The 24,896-nt window shown below is 41.7% G+C and overlaps 1 protein-coding gene across 1 annotated transcript; it reads right to left on the reverse strand.

Moving 5' to 3' along the window:
* Positions 1-225: 225 nt before the first annotated feature.
* Positions 226-18,008, reverse strand: LOC128738071 (G1/S-specific cyclin-D3-like). The gene is made up of 4 exons (XM_053832914.1): positions 17,790-18,008; positions 17,445-17,660; positions 14,485-14,641; positions 226-587 (listed from the first exon to the last, which is right to left on the reverse strand). The coding sequence occupies exons 1-4, from the start codon at positions 18,006-18,008 to the stop codon at positions 226-228; spliced, it is 954 nt and encodes a 317-aa protein (XP_053688889.1).
* Positions 18,009-24,896: the final 6,888 nt, after the last annotated feature.

The raw sequence follows: 24,896 nt of genomic DNA on the forward strand, positions 1-24,896 counted from the left end.
TGCTTACGATCTAGTGTGCATTGTTTTTGGCAAATTCACAACGAAGAAGATGGGGGTCGTCTTCTTCGATTGTTGACTTACAGCTAGTATTCGATTTAGAGTGTAAAAGTGCAATTTCAACAGTATTTAGAATCGGATATAGGCAATAAACATACTCAACAGCAGCGCCCCTTTTGAAGAACCCATTTTGACCCAAAAAAAAGAGTAGGAGAAAGCTGGTTTGATTCAGAAGTATATGAACTGTACGTCGGTCGGCGTTTCGGGCTGCTGCTGTGCCGGAGGCTGCTGGCCACCGCTGGTGGCTCCGGTGGAGCTGCACTTTTGCGGTGCCTGCTGGTACTGATCCTTGCAGCTTCCGGCCGTGGCTGCCAGCTGTTGCTGCTGCTGCAGCTGCTTGTCGGCAATCTCCTTGGCAACGATCTCCTCGATGATCTTGACGATGAAGTCGATCTTCGCCAGATCGTGCAGGGTCAGCCGGCACAGATCGTAACCGACGGCCATTTTGGTGGACACATTCAGGCCTCGGGTCGCGGAAGCAATGCATGCCGCTGCCAGCAGCGAGGGTTCCAGTTGCATGAAGATGATTTCTGTAAGAAAAATAAAGAAAAAACAAAAGTTCGTTATTTGGGTTTCTTCTTTGGGGAAAAAAAAGTTGCACAACTGTCACCAAACATAATTTTTTCCCCGACTACTTAGGTTTTCTAACCTATTCAGACAGGGGTGACGATTATCGCTCGAACGGAAGTGGAGGAAATTGTAATTATTTTCCTCCCCTGCCTGCCCTGCCATGAATTCGAATGGTTCTCAGGTAAATAATGTTGATTAATGAGAAAAATCTTTTCAATAATTGCAACTTCCGAGTTTCTTCTATTCGTTCCGAAGGTAGGTTTTATAAGAGGAGTTTACCGAGCATCGCGTAAACGCAAAAATTAAGGACAACATCCGTGACCATTGTGCCTTATGCGTGTGTGCTTGCGGTGTAAACCGAGAGGAAATGCAGCAAGGATAATGGATGAGGATCGAAAAAAATCCGAAAGAAACGAAATTAAAGGACGGGATCTCGTTTTTTATTCAAATAAACCGAAAAAGAAGATACTGACTGTGTTTGTTTACGCTTCTTCCGGTCTCGATCCCGCTTTCGGCGCAGATAATGCAACGAAAAATGTACAATTTATTGCCAACAATAACAAACAATAAACGGTGCAAATGAGACGGACAAGCCTTCGAAATTGCTTATTTTTTCCCCCGGGTTGGAAACGGCCAAGTTTGGCCGACATTCGACGAGAGGACAAAATAAAAAACGGCACTGTTTATTTAGTTTTTGTGTGTGCTTGTACCAGATAGCGCGAGCTGTATCAGAATGCAATACCATATCGGAGGGATGTATCAAATTCCCATGCGTTGAAAGGCTAGATTTATGGTTACGACTTTTATGATAGGGCTCTGCCCGTCTTGGATTGGAAGAGAGCGCCACTAAAAACGTTTGAGCCACTAAAAACTGGATCAAATTTTCGAAAAGGATTTCTTTTAGAAACTCCCGCGGTTAACTGAATGATTTTACTGGTGTATCAGTTCAGGAAAGAACACGTGTTTTTTATGCTAAACACAACGATTGTTCTGAGTATTCATGACGGTCAAAAAGGATCGCTGATTCCCAAGGGAATTCGTAGGAGCAGGAAGAAAAAAGAGTAAACTTCACGTTCACAACAAAGAAACCCTGCACCGCCAGGTGCAATGCGGCAATGGTCGGAAACACTTCATCCGGTCCATCCGAGGAAAGCAAAATCGCGAAATTTAAAGGTCCTGCCACAGCGACTTAACCTAACCCCGGATGATGAGGAGCAGAACAAAGAAGGCGAAAGCTGCCGAGCACATGGTGGCCTCGCCACGTTTTAACTCGCTGCTCTGTTTGTAAACAATTCCGCCGCGAAATGATGTTTAGCGACTGCGTTGCACCTTGCACCAACACACAGCAGCAGGCATCAGGACCGGGGAGAAGATCGAAGGTGCACCATCGGATCGGATGGACGGACGGACCACAGCACGGTGCGGCATATGTATGTAATTTTGTGATCGTCATTTTCGTTTTCTCTCTTCCTAGAGCGTTTTACGGTGTTACTCTTTCGCAGCCAGTCAGCCAGCCAGCCATACACGACGAGATGCGGTGATGCATTATCTGAAGGATCTCTTGCCGCGTACAGATGCGGTGGCGATCGTTTACCCGCGCAAAGCACCTGTCGATCGCGTCTGAGTTGGTTTTTGTTCTCCCTTTTTGTTTTTTGAGGTTAGAGATGCTATTATACCTTAAAATGCGTTTCACTCGCGAGACAGACGGCGCTGTTGGTCGGATTGGATGTCGAAAACGAAACGAAGAAACTAAACTGGCTTCTACCTAGGTAAAGGTTGCACCTTTTCTGCTCGAGCAAAAATGTGCAAAATTAAAGCCCTCAACGACGACGCGGTTGAATTAGAACATTAGGAACAGCATTTAAATGCTTCTGCAGAAGGCATTTAAATTCGAAAAGGGTTTTGGTGGTTGCTTCAAATTTGTTACTTAGCCCAGCGTAAGAAGAGGAAATGACAGTTGCAGATGCCACACCCGAAAAAGTGGAACACCCAGCACATCGGATGGGCTCACGCAAACGAAAGAGAGTAATTGCAGTTACCCCCTGAAAACTGAACGAGATGAGTACACGCGAGGACATAGCCTCTGCCTGCTTGCAACGGGAATTACCATAAGAATTAAAATATGCAACTCAATCGCAAGCAAGAAAAGGGATGTTTCCGACATATGGGATCGATGTCTGGGACTTAGAAAAAATAGTAGGATGACACACGCGGGTTCTTGCCATTGCCATAATTATAGTTTGAATTTAAAATGAAATAGTTTCTTTGATCCGCAACAGTGCACACCCGGCACTTCCACCCCATGCAACTAGAAGACGGTGTCATTTGCACGTACTCTAGAATTGGAACCTCCACTTCCTTTCTTCCTTGTTTGATTCGGTTGCTTTGCACCTCGGAAGGAGGACGAATTATTAAGCACACAAATAACGAGAACGAGGAACGAGAGCAGAAGGCAGACAAAGTGTGTTGTAATTTTCGTAACAAATGCCATCGGCGGTTATCGCTTTGTGCCGATCAAAAGCTGGGACTGGGACGACAACGAAAACGGGCGTCTGGCAGCGTTTCTTATTAGGACTGAAGTTTTTCCAGCTCGATTAATTTTATTGAATAGCCGAGCCGAACCAACGGTTGCACCACCTGGCCTCGAACACGCCTGGCAGCCAGCCAGCGGGGTGGCAGCTCGCTCGCTGTCAGACAGGAAAGATCCTGTCCTGAGGAGAAGTCCTTTCTGTCCTTCCTACTACATACGAAGAACGTTGACGACGGTCCCCGTTCCCGATGACGGGGAGGAGGAATTCTTATCACGCACAAACAATGCGTACTACGAAATAAAACACGGACGAAAAAGTGCAGGATCGGGATTGGACCCTTGCTCTTACTGTCGTCGTGTGGTGCTCGAAGAAACCCCGGGCACGCATCTGTCCGGACGACGTCGATATCGACAACAAAAGAGGATCACGGTTTTTTGTTTATAAAAATTGTAATAGAAAATTTAACGGAATTAACACAAACACCGATTTAATACCAAAATCATTAAAAAGTCGGTTAAGCGGTTCCAAAGTTATGAATTTGTAAATAAAGGCCAAAAGGCACAATGGGCAAAAATGCTAGTTCGCCTTCAAGTCAAGTCTAGTTTTGAGTCTAATTTAAGCGCAATTTATTTCCATTTTCAAAACCACAATTTTAAGTTAAGTGATGGTGAAAAGCTCCAAAGAAAAAATGTTCTGTCACATGGTAATTCTTGCAAATATTTGGTTCTTGTTTGTCAATTTCTACTCTTTTAATGACAAAATTTAACAAACAAATAACATTTGTTGTTGTTCCTGAGTTATGGCTAAGTTTTTTCTCTGAGTTTCGGGATAGAAAAAGAGGAAAAACACTAGAAAGGAAACGAATAAAAACTGGCATGAAAAAAAGAAAATGAAAGAAACGAAAAAGAAAAAGGTAAACGTAACAGCATGGGTGGAAAAACGGAACAAGATAGGAGAAACACGTAAAAAGAAGAAACGAGCGAGGAACAGAGGAAAAACGAGGAGAACGGACAGAAAAAGAAGAAAAACGGAAGAGAATAGAAGAAAAATGAGAGCAAAGAAGGAAAAATTACGAAGAAATCACGACAAAAAGAAGAAAAAACGCATAGATAAGGAGGAAAAGAAAAGGAGAAAATACAGGGGCAGGAAAATGGAGCACGAGAACAGAAAAAAAGAATAACGAAACAGAAAAAGGGGAAAAATGAAAACGGAAGACCGGTTATAACGAAAAAGAAAAACAGAATGTGATGGAATACGAAGAAAAGTATGACATACTGAGAGGAAGAACGAAACAGACACAAAACGAAAAATGAAATGATAGCACTCGCGCCAAAAAGCGAAATGAAGACGAAAACCGGGCCAGAAAAAGTCGAATCGGGACAAAAAGACGACGGAACGGACTCAGGAAAAGGGCGAAAAACGGGACAGGAAAAGAAGAGAAAAGGAGCAAAGAAAAAAAAAGGAATCAGCAGGCAGCAATAAGGGAAAAAGAAAACAATAGAAGGAGAAAAGAAAAATAGCGAGAGAGATAAAAGCAAACCGACAGAGAAAGCGAGGAAAACAGGAAAAATCGTTCAAACGGGATTAAACGGGTTCAAACGGGAGAAATAGCAGACAAAAAACAAGAAAATAGGACCGAAACACAGGAAAAACGGACTAAAGAAAGAGTAAAACGGAAAATAAAAAAACGAGAAACCAGAGATAAAAACGGAATCCCGGAGAGGAAAGAGAACGCAGGGAGCCAAAAACAGAAAAAAAACGTGAAAGAAATTGACCAAAAACAGAGCACCAAAAAGAGTAAACACGGATCAGATGAAGACAAATAACGAGAAGAAAACGTGATAAAAGGAGTAAAAGGTAAAAGAGAACAATTGGAAACGGAAAAAGAAAAAAAAGAAAATAAAAGGCGGAAAACGTGGAAAAAATACCACGTTTCAGTTTCTGTTCTGGACAAAATGGGACAGAAAACAGGAAAACGAAAGAAAAAGAAGAAAAATGGAAGACAATTATTGAGAGCAAAAACCACGAAAACGGTGCAGAAGTGGAGAACAAACTGAGCAAAACGGAGAAAAACAGGAAGAGTAAAAACTCTACAGAAAAGAGGTATAACATATGAAAGAATAGGTGACAAATGTTAGTTCAGAAAAAGATGAAGAACGGAAAGAAAAGAAGAGAATTGATAGTAAAGAAGAAAAAATCACGAAGAAATTGAGGAAAAATCGAACAGAAAAGGAGAAAAAACGGATAGAGAAGGAGTAAAAGGAGAAAATATAGAAGCAGGAAAGTGAAGCAACAAAAACAAAAACAAATAAAAACGAAACACGAAAAAATTAAAATAAAACTGATAAAACGGAAGATTAACGGGGAAAAACAGGACTAGAAGAGTAAAAACAGTACAGAAAGAGGTATAACGTGTGAAACAATAGGCGACAAATGTCAGTTCAGAAACAGATGAAGAACGGAAAGAAAAGAAGAAAAATGAGATAAAAGTACGTAAGTACGGGAATCGTACAGAAAAGGAGAAAAACGGATAGGGAAGGAGGAAAAGAAAAGGAGAAAATACAGAAGCAGGAAAGTGAAGCAACAAAAACCGAAAGACAAATGAAAACGAGACACAAAAAAATGGAGAAAAACTGATAAAACGGAAGACGGAATATAACGGAAAACAAAAACAGAACGTGACAAAAAAAAGGAAAAGAAAAAATATGACATAGCAAGATGAAGAACAAAGAATGCCATAACAAGAGAAAGACGGAACAGATAAAAACGAAAAACAAGATAGTACTCGAGTTAAAAAGCGAAGGCAAAACGAAACCCGAAAAAAAAGTTGAAGCGGAATAAAAAGACGTGTGTAAGAACGAAAATAGGACAGCAAAAAAAGAGAAAAAATAAAGAAAAAAAGAAAAATAAATAAAGAAAAAATAAGCAAAAAGAGAAAAACGAAGGTGAAAAGGAACAATGGAAATAGAAAAGAAGAATAACGAGAGAGGGAAAGGAAAATTAATGAAAAAACGAAAAAGCAGAAAAAAGGAGTTTAAACTTCAAACGGGATATAAACGGAGAAATACGAGACAAAAAACGGGAAAATAGGACATAAAAAGAAAACCACGAAAAACGAAGTAAATAAAAGGGTAAAACGAAAAACGGCCGATAAAAAAGGACACGCGGCAAGGAAAGCCCAAAAACAGAATAAACGTGACATAAATGTCAACAAACGAAGCACCAACAAGAGTGAAAATGGAACAGACGAAGACGAAAACGAGAAGAAAAGTTAAAAAGAGTTAGGGAAAGACAACAATTGAAAACGGAAACAAGGAAGAAGAGAAAATAAAAAACGGAGAACGAGAAAAAAAATACAAAAAACGAGTGAAAAAATAAGGAAAAACAGAATTGAAAACAGGTCAAAATGGGACAGAAAGCGAAGAAAAGTGTATCAATAAAGCGGGAAACATAGGACAAAGAAAAAGGACAACGAAAGAAAATGAGGAAGAATGGGAGGAAAGTGAGAGCCAAAACCAAGAAACGGCACAAAAGAGGAGAAAAAATGAAACAAAAGGGGGAAAAACTGGACTGGAAGGAGTAAAATTGAAACAGAAAAGAGGTCTAAAACAGAAAAAAGGAAAACGAAAGAAAAAGAAGTAAAATGGAAGGCAATTGGTTGGTGTTAAGTCGGACCGAACCAAGTGACAAAACTCTGATTTCGAGAAAAACGCGTTCCGACGAAAAAAAGTCGAAACGGAACGGATTTAGGTTAAGGGCGAAAAATGGGACAGGAAAGGAAGAGAAAAGGAACAAAGAAAAAGGAGTTCACAGGCAGCGAAAAGAGAAAAAAAAGAGAGAGAAAAAGGAAAACAATAGAAAGGGAAAAGAAGAATAGCGAGAGAAATAAAAGAAAACCGAAACCAAGGAAACTATGAAAATACAGAGAGCAAACGGGATATAAAGGGAGAAATATGAGACAAAAAAAACAGGAAAATAGGACAAAAAAAGAAAAGAAAACAGGGGACTAAAGAAAAGGGTAAAACGGAAATAAAAAGACGAAAGATCGGAATCGGAAGATAAAAAGTAAACCTAGAGAGGAAAGCGAAAGAAGGGAGATAAACACATAATAAACGTGACAGAAAAGACGTAAAACGGAGCACCAAAAAGAGAAAAAACGAAACAAACGAAGACGAAAAACGGGAAGAAAAGTAGATAAAAACAGTTAGGAAAACAATTTGACAACAATTGTAAATGGAAAGATAATAACAAAAAATCAAGTGAAAAAATGATGAAAAATAAAACTGAAAAGAGGACAAAATGGAACAAAAAACAAAAAAATAACGAAACAATAGTCGAGAAACACATGACAAAAAATGACATGACAAACGAGGGAAAAAGAGGAAAAATGGAAGGAAAGTGAAAGCAAAAATCAAGAAAATGGTACAGAAAAGAAGTAGAAACGGAGCGAAAAGGAGAAAAATTCGATTGAAAAGAGCAAAAATGGAACAGAATAAAGGAAAGCGAAAGAAAAAGAGGAAAAAAATGGAAGGAAGGTGAGAGCAAAAACCAAGAAAACGATACAGAAGTGAAAAAAAAAACGAAACACAAAGGGGTAAAACTAGACTGGTTAAAAATGGAACAGAAAAGGGGTGTACGACAGAGAAAAAAAAACGAAAAATGAAAGGAAAGTGACAGCAAAAACCAAGAAAATGGTACAGAAAAGGAGTAGAAACGGAGCGAAAAGGAGAAAAACTCGATTGAAAAGAGCAAAAATGGAACAGAATAAAGGAAAGCGAAAGAAAAAGAGGAACTGTGGAAGGAAAATGAGAGCAAAAACCAAGAAAACGGTACAGAAAAGGAGAAAAATGGAACAAAAAGAGGAAAAACTCGACTGGAAAAGTGTAAAAACGGAACAGACAAGAAGTATATGACAGAAAAAAAGAAAACGAAAGGAAAAGAGGAAAAAATGGAAGAAAAGTGAGTGCAAAACCCAGGAAAATGATGCAGAAGTGGAGAAAAATGGAACAAAATGGGGAAAAACGGGACTGGAAGAGTAAAAACAGAACAAAAAAGAGTGAAATAATAAGGCGGCAAGTGTCAGGTATAGTTTCAAGTAAAATTTCGTGTATAAACTCTTGTCCATGTACGGTTTGATGTAAAATTTCATGCCCAAATTAGTCCAAATTTTAGTTTAATTTAATGAGTTAAGTCCGATTTCAAGTCCAATTTCAATCAATTCAAGTTTTTAATCTAATCGACTGGTACTTTTTTGATAAGTAATAACTTCATTGCAGCTTAGTGCTTTAAACGGATAACTTGGCGGGACCAAACCAAACTTATATTTCCTTTGAAAAAGACCGAAATCAACGGCCGAAACGATGACAAAAAACGTCCAGAGACTGCAAAAACCGTCGTGTTTTTCAATTTTTGGTTGAATTTTTCTCAAATTCATCTCAGTAAATCTATATTTTTTATTTCATTTTCAATAGATTTTATTTTTGTTACTTTTTTAGAGTGCAATTTCTGAGTCATATCATCAGAGAATTTAGAGAAGGTGGGGCACGAGTCGATTGTTTCCTTCCAAAATAGAGGAATGAAACTTGACAAACAGTGATAAAACATTTGCCTGCGAAGCGAAGTTATCAATTTTGCGAGTTTTTCTTTGAAGAAACTTTCTCTCAACTGTCGGTTGGGACTCCCCGATGGATTTGCGCCTGCCAACCAACGGACGGACGGACGGACAACGGTACAACCGAACGTCGTGCTGGTGCCGGTTAATCCCCGCACGCACGAGCAAAGCAGCACTACAGGCAACATCATCGGTCGGAGAGATTAGAAAATCGATGTTAGGTAGGTACACATAAGCGAAGAAACGAAGAAAGTTTCCAGAATTAGGGGAAGAATAGATTTAAATCATCCTTTTTCTTCTGTGTCCCTTGACTTTGTGTCGTTCCGTTTGCATTGCAACGTTGGCAAACAGGCAAACAGGCAGTTTCGTCCGTTGGTTGGTGGAAAAATACGGTTGAGAAAACTGCCAGGATTTTTGCTAGATCAGGCAAGGGTTATTTATTTATTGGCTGACAATAACCTATGCTAATGGGAAACGATTTTCCGATTTGAATATGAATTGATCAACAAGGGAGGTGACGAGAGCTCTTCAATTAGCACGGTGACTGAAGGGATTAATGGCAGTGGCATTACGCTATTGGTAAATATTGCTATTGAACGTGAATTCGTGATGCTGTGACGGATTTTCGACTCTATAAAAATTTTCCGCTTCTTCAAAAGGACCATAACTAGCTGCTGCAGGCTGGTTTTTGTTGCGCACGCATGTGCCACCGAGTCAGGGCCGGCCTGCCGGCACACAGAAAACCGTCCGTTGCAATTAGCATAAACATAAAAACTTGAAGCCGAGCCACCACCGCCGGCAGGAGTCCCATTCTTAGAAAACTGTTTATTTCATGTCAGGGTGAAGGAAAAACAAAGACCCAAATGAGGCAAGCAAAATAAGGACGCCATATGTTAGTTAGCGAAGAGGTTCGCTTTTTGTTCTTTGAACGAAGGAATTATGCAAACACTATTGTGGTGCTCGCTTGCGAGCAGAAGAAATTGAACTGAAAATTTGTAAACAAAAATGCTGTCAAATTCCTTCCAGTCTGACTGAAAAGAAGGCTAATGTCGTGGCCTGCTTCGTTTTGGTCCTAATTAGACGTGAAGCTTATGGCATCAGGATTGAGGCCAGCCAGGATGTCGAAGGAAAAGAAGTGGAGAGCCTAATTAATTATGCACATATAGAAAGAAAGAAAAAATGAAACCAGTTTTTCAGTGCCTGTATTTTGGTGAGGCGTTCTTCGTCCTCGCGAACGCGAACGAGCGAGCGAGCGAGCGTCAGGTGCAATTGGAAACACGATCATAATTTAGTTCGTTCGCTTTAAAATGGGCACGTGCCTGGCCGGCAGGCCAGACCGATCACGGACGGAGGCCTTGGTCAGAGCCGCTCATAAAACCGACCATTAATGTGAGCGAGTCAGCCCAAACGATGAAAGGTGCAATTGCACGCGGGCGCGCAAGCTGCACGCGACTTCGACTTTACGCGTCATCTCTGCTGCTGCCGCCGCCCGAGAGGAAGCTGCGAAGCTGACGACGCGCGACGGGTCGGTCGGAAACCCGTCAAACAGTCTCGACAGCAATTTTCGGCAGCAGGGCAAATCAAATTCAGAGAGCCTTACCAGCAAGCAAGGACCCTCTGTGTGTTCCCTTCTTTAAATCATGATCCGATTTCAAGACATCGGTAAAAAAATCGGTACAAGAAAAGTCCTACCAGAAGGGTAGGGGAATGCCATCCAGGTGTGATTCTGATATAAACTCTAGTTCGGCCAACCGACAAACGTCTCCTGTCCCCTGCACGATCTGAAGAGAATTATCCGTTTTTGGGATTTTTTCCCGAAACCAATTCTGGTTCTGGCTAAAAAAAAAGCGGATAGTTTTTTTTTGCCTTTGGTGGGCCCAATGATAATGATACTGCTGCCTGATCCGTCAAGAAGTGCCATAATCTTTTACGAGCAAGGAGCGAGCGGTCGTAAAAACAAGATTCACTCACTATTAGTTTCGATTTTGCTTATCATCATCTAGCTTTCGCCCTAATCCAACACAAAACGTCGCAACGAGGGGAAAGCTCGTAAAAGCCAATTTTTAGTTTTGAAAAAAAAAACACTTCTAAAAAATCGTAAACCTAACCAAAATTGATTATCTGTCTGTTTGGTTGTTAACAAAAGCGATCCGAAATTGCATCCTTGCAAAAATCGGAGGGGACCAGCAGCTTTCGAGTGTGGTAAGAAAAAGTGGAAAAAGGAATGAAGGGATTGACTAGACACGATTGTGAATCACACACGGAGCGAATGATGAAGTGGTAGTCTCTAATTAATTGTGCGTTTCTAGAAAGCACCAAAAATTGAGAAGCACACAGCACAGGGGTAGCGAAACGGGTTGCTCGGCGGCCAAGGATTAACCGGTCTCCGGCTGCGAAATCCTGTAAGATTTATTAATTGAAGAAGAAACCCGTTCGTTGCCGGTTGTCCCACCGTTGGATGGATTCGGGTTCCGGGTTTGCTGCAGCAGGGTTGACAAACGTATGGCATTTATGGCTCAAAACAAGGTGTATCGGAGTAATTAATTTATTGATCATGCGGTGTCCCGCTGCTGTACTCCGAGCGAATCCTTTTACCCTGAAGAAGACGATAAATTATCCCGGTGAATCGTAACTGTCAGCCTGCTTTGTGATCGCAGTCACCATAGAACTAGTCATAATTTAGGAACAAGAAAGTCGTCTAAGGAATGGCAGTTTTGTGCTCGGTTCGAGTAAACAAACACGGAATTTTGAATTCGCAAGTCACCGGCAAACGAGTCTCGGCGGACCTGGACCGGCTTTCGGAGCAGTACAATAGAGGAAATGAGCATGCAAAACCATTCAAGGACTCGTTTTTGCCAAGAGGGAGCCAAGGCTGAGCGCAGGAACGCGACGAGGGGCCAATGACAGCTGCTGAGAAATAGCGCTCCTGTGGCGGTTAGAATTTCCCTTTTCTTTGGCTCCTTATTTCCGAGCGTTCGACGTGATTCGAGTACGATTTAGCGTGAAGTTTTTTTTCTTTTCGGTAAATCTGTAGTGGTGCGAGTGCAAGAAACCTTTTCGCCTCAAGGTAAACATATTATTCGTCGTCGCACCTCCTCCGGGTAGGAGGAGATGGCTGGCAAGGATTCGTCTGGAGACGAAGTATATACGACCGAAAAGAAACAATGCCAGGCAGATGTTTTCATGCCGGTTGCCGTCTGCAAGCGTAGATTTTGCATTGCACTGGCACCCTCCTAGCGGTTAGCGGATACGGGGGATTTGACTTCTTATCGTGCAGTACCGATACGGTGTTAAGCAATGCGCATGCTTCCCTTCCAAGAGCATGCTTATTTACTTAAAGACGCAACCGGTGTGTGCAGGCAAGCAGGCATAAGAAGCCTGACACCTTCTCGAACTCGATGATGGGGGTCGAAAGGTGTCAACAGCAGCGACCGAAAAACACCTGGACTTTACTGACTGGCACATGCTCACTCTTGTCCATAATTTTATTGATTTACAACCGACTGCCTGCTCTGGCTTGAGTGGCTCGATTCCGTGTTTCAACTGGGTTGCGGGTGCTGGCACCCCGACAGAACAATGGACAATAATAGTCGTCCAATCGGAAGGGCCGCACATGTCGCGTGCTTTCCGCGTTTGCGCAGCAATGCAACCCCTACTGCTGGACCCCTCGATGAACCGGGCAACAAGTGTGTGTCCAGAGTGACTTGAACTCACGCGTGAGGGTGAAACCGGAAATTAACATAAATTTTCTTGTTCGGAGCCGTTGTTGGCTGATCGAGGTGTTGCGATAGCGCTGCAATTACCCTCGTCGCCGCTTCACAAATGTCAATTAGGATGACGTTAGGAAGTCGATGCAGTCGAAATGTTTTTTTCTTCTTCCACTTTGGTTAACCCGGAAACGGGCAACAGTTGCTCGCGGTTTCGGGCACCTGCTGCTGGTTTAATTTTATCTCCCATTAAAACCTTTCCTAGGCGAACCTAGAACGACCGAGAACGACGACGATCCCGCAGGTAATTACCCCATTATTCCTAGGACAACCTGCTGGAAAGGACCGGCTCTATTCCAACAGGATTCCAGTGCACCTTCACCTCATCACTCATTCCGAGCGAGGAAAGGAAAACGGAATTCGAATCAGAGGGCAGATGTTTGATATCAAACAGTGTGGAGTCCGAGAAGAAAACATAAAATGCGTTTCTCCCGTTTTCGTTTTTCCTCCACAACACGTAGGAAAACAAAACGATAGCAGATGTTTTGCCTGCGCTCGGTCCCAAGGCAAGGACCTGTTGTAATATTTGTTGTTTCCTGAGGTCCTCCTCTTCGGGCCCTTTCCAGCCACTCGGCCACTCGAGACGCTGCTGCGTTGGGTTCAAATTTTCAAGTATTTTGCCAGCGCATTTTGTTTGGGAAGTAATGCGAAACCATCACCTTCCACACCACCAAAGCGCCCACCGATTGGGATGTGGGAACGAAATTTTCTTCTCACGCCACCAGCCACCAAAGGCACTGAGTGCGCCAGCGGTCAGCTTTCCGGCCCCGGGAAGATGTGCACAGATTTATCTGCGCTTTTGGTGCAGTTATTTGGTTGTCACTAACTGATGAGGCAAGCCCCAAGTGCAAAACTCCGCTTAATAGAATCTTCAGGGTCACCGTTCACCGTTTTCAACTGCCGTTTCTGCGAGATTTCCCTTTAAACTTCGACCCTTCGACGAAGGGGTTGTTGGCATGTTGTATTGGACAACAATAAAAAAACGAACCCTTCCTGCTCGCTTCGCGAGACGACGACGCGATTGTTCGCGTTTTTTTTGCCGGTGCCACTTGGAACAAATTTTTCCGTCGTCCTTAGCTCGAGGGGTTGATTTAAATGTCCCGCGTGCTTTCGCACCTTGTGCCTTGACGAAACCCTACGAAACGGTTGAAGTGCTGTGGAATTGAGTCAAAAATACCGACAGAGGAAGTTGTTGGAAAGCACACCCCCTGCACCGCTGCAGATGACTGAAAAACTGTCACCAATAACGATAAGGAAGTTCGAAAACTTTCCTATTTCTCGCTTTGTGTGCCTTCTGCTTTGCAGTAGATAAAGGTATGAAACGAAATCAACAAAAAAAAAACGGTTGTCCTTGCTTGCGAAACAACAAAAACAACAACATAAAGTCGATCGACTTTCGGAGGAGCATCGATCGGACAACAGCGAGGCCAACGGCTCACTTGCGCAGTCGAGGCACGTTGCCACAGCGCTCAGGCTCACCTAAAGACGACAGACGGAAAGCGCCCGCTCGTTGCGTCGTTTTGTTGCTGTTCAGTTTGTTGGTGAAATGATTAAATGATAAAACCGAAGTCACATGGCCTCCTGCGCGCTGTGCGGATTTGCCGATTGACCAACGGACGGGCGAAGGTGCGTCCGCAAAGGAAGCTGTCAAATATGCGCGTTGTCAACGACGACGAGTGCGATCGATCGAATTTACGACCTACTAGATTCGAATCGAGGGGTCGATTGCCGTAGGGTTCGCTAATCGTCTTAGGCGATCGTAAAAATTCCGCCACATAAAAGTTAGTTTGGCGCGTCCGAAGGACGCAGATGTCGTCGGGTCACGACCGTCCGTAATTATTGTGTGCTGCAATTAGGTACTAGCGCCGTTGACAGTTTGCGTTTGGTGACAGTTGTGAAAAAACAAAAAATGATTTCTGTTGCGAGATAAGTCGAAAAACTAACTTACCGGTACTGCAGACGTGAATGAGGGTGTGCGCGTGTTCTCGTAGCCGGGAATCGTCCGAGCCCCATTTGGCGCGTTCCAGGAGCTGATCGACGTAGTCGAAGGCGGTTACAGCGGTGATGTTCCATTCGAGCTTGCTGATCAGCAGCAGTTCCCAACTCTGTAAAAGTAAAGATAAAGTGTTAATCAACACGCGGCGTGGGGTAAGAATATTATGATTAATTCATAGCAGAGGCACGTGTGCGTCTTCCCGAAGGGAAGGGGATCCAAATCGAATGCGCATAAATTTCTCGCGTGGTCGATCGTGAAATGCTTGACGCCTGCTACGGCGGCGCTGATCGTATCCTTAATGCGAAAGCCACACGACCAACGGCTCCCGGGAACCGTTAAATAATTTTATGTCTTAAAGTGTGCCAGCTTTGGGGAGTTTGCAGTTCCCACTGCACACTGCGTGTGCTCCACTACAGGTAGCGCAAGCGACGATGACGACGGTTAGGTGACCTCGTAACAATACGAGAGGTCCCTCCGGCTGACGGACTCTGTCTGTCCGGATACGATTAATTTGTGACCAACCGCAAAATTGCGTCATTATTACGACGACGACGATGCGCAAATGTATCTTCCGTTTGCTGCCATTTGAGGTTAGGTTGCTTCGCATGATTAATATCTTTCTGCCGCTGCTGCGCTGTCCCATGACGAGGTTTGCATCTGCCGTCGTAAAGTTGACGATTTCGGTTGGAAGATGTTTGCTTTAGATCTTGACCCTACACGCTGCTGTGTTTGTTCCTATTTCTCCTCCGGCGCGGTACGGTTCGGCAGGGGTTGGAGCGGGACACTTCATTTATATTCATAGGAACTGATGAGGAACAATTTCATCCCTTAATTCCTGTCGGATCCGGATGTTAATTTGTATAAAATTGCAATCAAAGTTGGGATCGGCCGGGCCCAGCACCCTCAGCAGTGAGTGGCAGGAAGTTAGGTACAGTTTCGAGACCGAGAACGCCATTTTTGGAAGCATCTTTTCCTCTGTCAGTCTGTGGGAACGAACATCATTTCTCATTTTTTTCCCAAAACTTTTTCTCTTCACACTTTCAGCCCATTTAAGGAAGAGCAGATAAAAATTTATACCTGTCAAGATAATGCAACCCAAAGTAGGCCGAAAGTGAAACAGATATTTTTAATGATTTGCCCTCGGGAGTTTCGGCTGAAGAGTGATTTTGCACAATGTTCGCTTTAGGTGGATAGTTTCCATCCAGAGGATGGTTACGCGGTGGCGCTAGGAGCATTTAACGCCGCCAACTTTGATTGATGAAGCGCCGTTTCTCACTTCGCCGGCAGCCGAACGCAGTTCGGGATTAGGATTTATAATTTTCGGAAAAGAAAAAGAAATTGAATGGCATTCCTCGGCGTAGATCACTCAATAAAAAAGATCAATCGTTCTCGGAACTCATAAACGGTTGCTTTTACTTCCAAGCACGGCAGCAGTCCTTGTCTTCACCCCTGCCTTGGCCAACCGGTCGACCGACCGGCCGGAGGTCCTGCTTAAATGTTTTGAAAGCTCGCAGTCCATTAAAGGTCCTTTTTCTCATGGGGGTGTTTTTGTCGGTTTATTGCCGACGAGAGAATGAAAATACGCAAAAACCGACAACCGTGAAGTCGGACGGGAGAAAACCGATTGTACAATGAAACGTGTGAAAAAGTTGTAAACTCATTTTTCAGGATCAGAATTCTTGGGAAATCGACCGAGAGAATGATGGAATTTTTGTTTGAGTGTTTTCTTGTTTTCATTCTTAAAATTTTGGTTTTTAAAAGGTTGCACTGTTTTTTTTGTTTCCTTCCACCGGTGATGAATAGCATTCCGAAGCCCGGTGGTGGTCTTTTGCAAGAGATGACCGTCAGCGTGATCGAGGATCGAGTTTCACCGTTTTAAGGTGGCAGTGTTCGTTCAATCGTGTGCGGATTAGGCGCGACGCGACGACGGCGATGACGATGACGACGACGACCGCATCCGAAAGGAGTAGCCGCTGATTACTGAAAATTGCGGTAGAAACAACTCGTATCTGACTGACAGATTTTCGGTCTGCATGGGGGTTGATTGTCCCATTAGATGCGTGTGTCCACACCGTAGCGAAATTGTGCAGTTAATTGGACTTGATTGATATCGGATTACCGTCGAAGGAAACCCGAAAGCAGCAGGATGATGGATTAGGTTTTGAATATATGGTCCAGTACGGGAGCGAATCAATTAAGTCATTCTCGCATTGTAGTTGGTGGGAAAATTGCGGTTATTTCTTGGCGAGTGCGGGGCTGTCAGTCGAAAGGACCGACAGCCCGAGTTGCCTTGAATGCGGGTGGGCATCGCTCATGAGATTTTTTGTCGCAAACTACTGTCTGATAGTTAAATGTCCAAAAGAAGGAGTTGAAACTTTGAAAATCAACCACTTGCTAACCAACCATCCTTAGATTTAAGCATAGGGAAGGCAGTGATAATGATTTCCTTCCGTGTTTGATGTCGTTTCGGTCGAGAGGGGTAAACAAAACCTAAAAGATGGTTTGCGGTTTTCGCAGTTGGACAGGTAGCCGGAAGTTGGCGGCTCTTGAGCAGAGAAAAGGCACAGAACAAACTACGCTGCGAGACGCGCATTCCTTCCTCCCCCTTGTCGGTGTCTCAGCCGTAAATTAATCGTATCGCGTTCACAAGTGAAAGGAAACGCACCAAAACGAAGGGTTACACGCTTCCGTGAATTTCTTTTACTCGAAATATAGTCGACAATCGCTAGAGAACACTTCACTTCACTCCCTCTTCCTTTGTCGAGAAAAAAATACGCGCAGGAAGATGGGATCAAGTTCAAGATCGCGGACCCTTTCATTTGTCATGACATACTGAGCTCCTCCTTAACAATCCGAAATCGAAGAACGAAAAAAAAACACAGAAAACATAGTAGAAACAGAGCAAAACTTACCCTAATCTGATCGGGTGAGACGGCATGATCGGTGTAGGCGCTCAGCACATCCACGGACAGCGGATGGCACTGGCGAATTTTGGAGGCCAACAGCAGCGCACAGCATCCCAGCAGTTGCAGGTGATAGCGATCGATCGGGCAGGCACAGAGAAAGCGATCGAAGAAATTCACCGCCAATGGAAAGGTTTGTTCTTCGCACTTTTGTTCGTCGCATACCTGTGATTAGAGACGAATGGAGTTAGAATCCGTTCGGAAGCCAGCTAAGCCACTGTTTACACCATCTGTGATCTGTTATCTATCAGCTCAAAATTCACCACTGAAACAATACACTAGACAGACACTCACCTCCAGCATCCAAGTGGTGACGATCTTGCGCATGTGCGGCTTGATGTCCCGCTGCACTGAGCCGAAGTAGTTGCAGGGCGGGATCGTCAGCCGCTCCAGACTGATCAAGTTCTGAATGACCCGAGCGTCGCCGACCATCGTCGGGTCCGGTTCGGCAAACTGATTGTCCACTTCGTCGTAAATAATCTCTTTACACACTAGATCCATAGCTTGAGCCATTGTTTGAGAAAGTTCCGTTAGCGGACACAATACCGTTCGTTATCTACCGTTAGATCTCACTATCAAGTTCTATTGACACCGGCACTCGAATGCAGGGAAATGTCCACACAAGCAATTTCACTCAAATTTTCTTCACCCAAAAAATTCAAAACTAGTCCTTTTTTTGCGCGATCCTCACTGAACACCCGTACAAGGTGTCTTCTTTCACCATTCACCAATGTTCAGTTTCTTAACAAAACTCAAGTAAAAGTGACAATTTTCTAAACTAGTCTTTTTTTTTTGCAGTATGAATCGAATATCCTTGTAAGCAACCTCCAAAAAAACAACAACCGTACGCTTCGCCGTCCAAGAAGCTTCTGACCGTTTCGAGTCCTCGCTGGAAAGGTTTTGATATCCACACCAGCCCGTCCGGGGTGGGTAAGGCAGCAACCGGCTGATCTCGATTTCTTCTTTCCGTTTTTGCCGCTTTGCTTCAACACAACAAGGCAAGGCGCGCATGAGGCGACTACCGACTAGTTCATACACTGGTGCTGCTGCTGCTGCTGCATACTTCTACACGAAGAGATTCCACTACAAACACGTCTATCCTGCGCTGCGCGATTGGATTCTGATCAGAGCCAGAGGCACAGCGCACAGGGCACAGCACGAAACATAATTGCGAGCTTTTTCAATCGTTCTCTCTCTGTTTCCCTTCCACATCATCGTCACTGTACGCAGCAAACCGGCGAAGCTTTTATTCTCTACACACATCCTTCGCACGATTGCAGCAGTCATATGATTGCACTGAAAGCCGGTCTCAGTGCAGTGGTGTTAGTGCGTGAGGTAGAGAGAAAGAGAATGTACGTTTGTTTACAATCATTTTGCCTTCCGTCGTTGTGTGTTTACCCTGGATAGACTTTGTCCGGAGGCAGCATAAGCCGAAGTTTGAGAGTCGCTAGGATGCAATGAATTTCGTTGATAAACACGTTGTCCAATGTAGGGTTTTGAATTTCTGTGTAACTTTGAGAATTAAAAACCTAACAGTAAAATGTTACCTAAATGACATTGGGACGTCTGCTCAACCAAGATTTTTACTCAAAGGAGGCATACTGGGACACGTGCCCCAGTTTCTACTTAACATTTGGAATCAAACTTTATGAAATCTGGGTGATATGGATCAGACAACTTAAAATTTCGTCGACTAAAGGACAGTTTTGATCCGTATGTATATGATGGTCTTCTTCTAATCTGAAAGACGTATGCTAACGCATCGGGAATATGTTTTTATGCTACAATTTTTTAAAGAAATAACGTTTCGATAATGCGATGAAGATGCAAAGTTATCGTTAAAAAAATATCGTTTTCTTTCCAGAAATATCCGCTTTTTTGCAGTTAAAAACCAAATACCATGCGTCTCCATTACACGATCGAAACATTATTTCGTTAAAAAAAATTATTAACTCAAAAGCACAAAAAAATGCATTATTGATTTTACAGATCAATACAGTAATGACCCGATTTTGTCACTCCCATGAGGCCATGATGAAGTTAGCGGAGACAGTGACAAAATCGGGAATTTTTTTTTCATTTTTTTGATGATGTTTAATGAACTGCTTATATTCCATGTTGACCAATTTTAATGCAATTAAAAATCGCTTTTACCTTTCTGCCGCTCCGTGAATTTTGGGCTTTTACAAGGCCACTAGCTGAGTTTCTGGGAAGTTCGTGGGTGTTTTAATATATAAATTTTCCTCACAGTAATGTAGAAACCCCCCCCCCCCATTGCTTAGCCTGATAAAATAAACCGGATAGCATTTAAATATTCACCATCATTACAAACCATTTCGCCGAATACCGTTTTGGTTTTGGGGAACACCAATTCTCGGTTGACCATAACGCGGAATATAGAGTTTCGCAGAATACCATTTCGCGAAAAACCTTACGCGGGATGTACCATTTCACGGAAAATCTTTTCGTAGAAAGTACCATTTCACAGGGGTGACCCAACTGAAGGAAAGTGATACAGTGGTAACCCGATTTTGTCACTCCCCGATTTTTTGATCCGATATGTAATATGTTCAACTCTTTTTGACATGATAGGCTCATTGCTATGAACGGATGTTCTGCTAAGGCAGGTGGTAGTACCTGCTAAGGCAAGGCTAAGGCTAAGGCAGGTGGTAGTATGAATATATATATTCAATATCAAGAATTTTCAGTTTGCCTGAATCTACATTCTTCGCATTAAGCATTTATTCTTCCCCAACATAACTTTTTCAGTAAATTTTTTTTCACCTTTTTGGTTTCAAAATATTAAAGATAAACCAATTTCAAGTAATTTTTCTGAAGATATGAAACTTCTACCTTTTACCCATTTTTAGCAATGGACCTTTGTTTATAAACGACCCCTCACATTTCTTCTTGTAACATGTTTATTTCAACAGACAGCTCAATGTGATGTTCTAGACAATCTTTTGCACAAAAAGGAGAATATTTTTGCTGAAGACTGTTTTGCTTTTTCTGCATTAATTAATAAGATATAACTGTTTTTAGGCTAAAAACTAAAGAATCTGACTAAAGAAAAGACATTGGAGCTCAGTCACTCGCGGCCTCCTGTCATCATTAAACCTGATTTGCTCAACGATGATTGTTGTGCGTGACTCTGTTCACTTACTTACTTAGTTGGCCTAACGTCTTATGACAAGGCCTGCGCAGTATAATTTCTCCATCTGTTTTGGTCCATGGCAACTGATCTCCAGTTCCGCGGGCACCCAGTGCTCGCCAGATCTCGCTCCACCTGGTCTTGCCACCTCGCTCGCTGTGCCCCTCTTCGTCTTGTTCCTACCGGATTTGATGCGAAAACCATTTTTGCAGGATAGTTGTCCGGCATTCTAGCAACATGTCCTGCCCAGCGTATCCGTCCAGCTTTAACCACTTTCTGAATACTTGGTTCGCCGTAGAGACGCGCGAGCTCGTGGTTCATTCTTCGCCTCCATACACCGTTCTCTTGCACTCCGCCAAAGATGGTTTTTAGCACCCGCCGTTCGAAAACTCCGAGTGCTCGTAGGTCCTCTTCTAGCAACGTCCACGTTTCGTGCCCGTAGAGGACAACCGGACTCTGTTCAATGTTGCTTGAAAAAGTTCTAACAATATTTTTTTCGAGCTCAACATTTTGGCGGTTTTATAAACTGTACGCTACAAACTTGATTGCCTGGTGTTTTCGTTAGGCAGCACAGATCGATTTCGTGATGATACGATGATATTTGTTGCCGTTTGCTAGCAGTCAATATTTTCTCCCGCTTTGATCGACTGATACCTCGCAAGTTTTCGAGCAAAAGATTCAGAAGGTTTCATCGAGATTCATGCACACTTGGTTTCGACGAACCGAAAATGAGCTCCAATGTCATTTCTTTAGTCAGATTCTTTACTAAAAACCCGAATTAATCCACCTAGCGGCGTGACCTAGCCTTTCTACTGCCACAATAATCATTATTTAATTTCTCAGGAACTTAATTGTAGATGTATCGATGTTATATTAGACTATATTTTTAAATATCCGTTCCGTATTCCTCAAAATCCTTATTTGTCAGTAAAATTCACAACGTATTGTGTAGAATAATTATATTTTCTTTCCTTGGGTGCGTAAATATATGTAAGCGTTATTTATGTTACTTCATGAACACCTTATTTAGTTTTAGTTAGTAAACACAAAAGATAATTTTTACAGACTTGAATGAATATGTATAGAAAATTAGAAATTAACCCTCTAACGGGTCTACAGACGGCCTTAACTTTCGGGCTTCAGAGCCACATACGAAACTTGTTTTGAATTGACAATATGAAGTATTTGTTCATAGCAGATTTTTTGATATTTTGATATTAATACCATGCATTCAAAAGTTAGCATCTTTGAAAAACAAGAGTTCAGAAAAACTATTATTATATTTCGCTTTTGAAGACAAAGGATATCTACAACAAAATGATTGATCTCAAAATTTTACTATTGGTTTGCTTGGCTTCAATTTTGCAATATATCTGAATTAGAAAAAAATTACTGAATAGAGCATTAGATATGAAAACGAGAAATGGAACTATTTCTTAGCTAGCGCTCCTTCAGATAATTATTTTTGCATGAAAATCAAAACTTAAGCTTCTTTTGAATGTACTTTCATGAAAAGATAGTCATTAGCTTGATCGCATCGTTTTTACAATGTTAGAGGTTTAGGAAAACAAGATGAGGTCGAAAAATAGTGCCAAAGCTGCGCCATAAACATGCTTGAGAATGGGAAATACGATCGACATGATTCCCAGTGCTTGTCTTTTTTTGATTTATTTATTAAAACATGATACATGACATAAGACATCTGTCCTTTAAAATATCACTAACGAAAACAAATCTTACAAAATTTCTACCGTGCATCGTTTACTTCCTATTTTTCATATAACATTTCTAAGCTCTAGTATCTATGGATTGAAAAGAGCATCTATTGATGCACAGAATTTGTTTGGAATTTGTACAAATTTATTTGGAAAAATCAATTCACTAGTATTTTTGATTCTATACACCACTATACCTACATGCTTAAATAAACTGCTTTTCTTCGCTTTTTGCTTTTCTTGTACAACTGTGAGTAACAGCAAGTGAAGAAAATGGCAATTGAAATCTGAAATCAAAGAAAAGAGAAAACTTTTCGATTGAATCCCACTATTTAATATTTATTTGCAACAGATACGTAGTTCACCTACGACGTGCAGGCTTCATCAGTGTCTTATTTCAAAGCGTATACGTATCTGTCGCGAATAAATATTAAATAGTGGAATTTAGTCGGTAAAAGTTTTTTCTTTTCTTTAATTTCAGAGTTCGTATTCCACTAAGAGGCTTCAAAAACTTCAGACAATTGACATGTTTCTCACTTTTCTTGAATTTCATTGCAAATTTTAAAATTGCAAATTGTCATCACATACATACATACATACATACACACATACATACATACATACATACATACATACATACATACATACATACATACATACATACATACATACATATATACATACACACATACATCACACACATCTCATACATTGAATACAATCAACATTTGATTGATATGTTTTGCTTTCACACGTTTTAACGGTTTAATATACGGGGCTTAAATGTTAAAGTTTGAATAACTTTTGAATGAAGCGTCCGAATTTAAATAACTCGGTTTCGTTTGATAGATCTCAGCAGTAATTTTCAAATAATCATAAAATGTGTGATGTTTTTCATTAAATTAATGCTTATATGTTACATAAATATGTTTTAAATACCATTTTTTCACATTTCTTTATGTAACTTTCAAACTACAAGTCCAATCGTCATGAAATTTGGAAGTTAAGGGTTTGCAAGGCTCCTCTTTCATATGCAATCAATTTTGTTCAAATCGGTTAAGAGACCTATGAGATAACGAAGTCCCATATTTTTCGTATTTTTATACATAACTTTTGAACTAAAAGTCCGATCAGTATGAAATTCAATAGCGACCAATGGGACACCTAGACCTTTCATTTGACACTAAGAACATTAAAATCGGTCCAGCCATCTCCGAGAAAAGTGAGTGAGATTAAAAGCGTCACATACACACACACACACATACACACACACACACACACACACACACACACACACACACACACACACACACACACATACATACACACACACAGAAAATGCTCAGTTTTCGAAACTGAGTCGAATGGTATATAACATTCGGCCCGCAGGACCTTCTTTCCATTTCCGGTTTTCCGAGTGATTTCTATACCTTTATACTATATATTTATATAGTAGAAAGGCAAAACCGTTTGATGAAAAATGTGTATTTTTTCATGGGTGGTGTCTTCGGAGAAGTAAAATAATAAAATATAGTGCATCTTCCTGCACTATTGGGGTGACGTAAATTCACCTATTAGGGTGATACAAACTTTTGTTTTCTTAAATAAATTAAAAAAAAAAAATTTTTTCTCCAAAAGTTGCAGAACATACTAAAATAAGCAACTTTACTGAAAAAACTATCTATCTATCTCTTACCGGTTGCGAAATATAATGATATGTTAAAAAATAGCACCTTAAAATCAATTACACCCAATAACTTTGCACACGATTATTTTATTGCTTTCAAATGTTCTACAAAGTTATTTAGTATGTTGAAATACATATTTTCTGTGAAGACTGTTTGACGCTAGGACGCATATTTATTAAGTTATAAAATGTATGAAAAAAAAATCGGCACTATTCGTAGGTATTCCCAGCCATGGCATTCTCTGAAATACACATTTGGGCAGATAGCTTTAATAATTGGTATGCAAACTAATTGGGGGGCTCTGTAGCCGCAAGGTTACCGAGTCTGCTTTGACAAGCGAATGGTCGTGGGTTCGAATCTTAGTAGAATCAGGCCATTCGATGTCAAAGTGACTTTAGCATGGGTTTATTCTCTGGCCCCTCATCACCCTTCCTTCATGCTGAGTTCTACATTATCCCGAAGACGCTTCTTATGGTTAGTATACTGGTATGAGGACCTAATGAGGTAATGGTTTTGAACCTCAGGAGGACTCACCAGTGCTAACTATAACGAGGCGAAACAGGTTTGGTATAGTAGGACATGCATCGAAGCATGGGTAAAATCCTCAACACATAAGCACGCATAAAAAAAATATATAAGCTTATCGTTTACTCAATAACGATAAAGCACAGAAATGCAGTGCAGAATACAGCATACACCCGGGCAACATTACAATAGATCAATAATATTGTGGGCAAAGTGATAAGCCCATACAAAAAAAAAAGAAAAAATTGCAGATACTCGCAGACGGCTAAGATATTCGGATTTTTCATCAGACGGGTTTTAACCTAAAATCAGTTATATCTTA

Source organism: Sabethes cyaneus, chromosome 2, assembly GCF_943734655.1.
Source record: "Sabethes cyaneus chromosome 2, idSabCyanKW18_F2, whole genome shotgun sequence".
NCBI lineage: Eukaryota > Metazoa > Arthropoda > Insecta > Diptera > Culicidae > Sabethes > Sabethes cyaneus.

Coding starts and splice junctions, on each gene's coding strand:
- LOC128738071 (XM_053832914.1), bottom strand. CDS start 18,008: ATGGCTCAAGCTATGGATCTAGTGTGTAAAGAGATTATTTACGACGAA. Junction 14,642..17,444: donor TCTCACCCGATCAGATTAGG/GTAAGTTTTGCT, acceptor TTACTTTTACAG/AGTTGGGAACTGCTGCTGAT. Junction 588..14,484: donor CATTCACGTCTGCAGTACCG/GTAAGTTAGTTT, acceptor TTTTTCTTACAG/AAATCATCTTCATGCAACTG.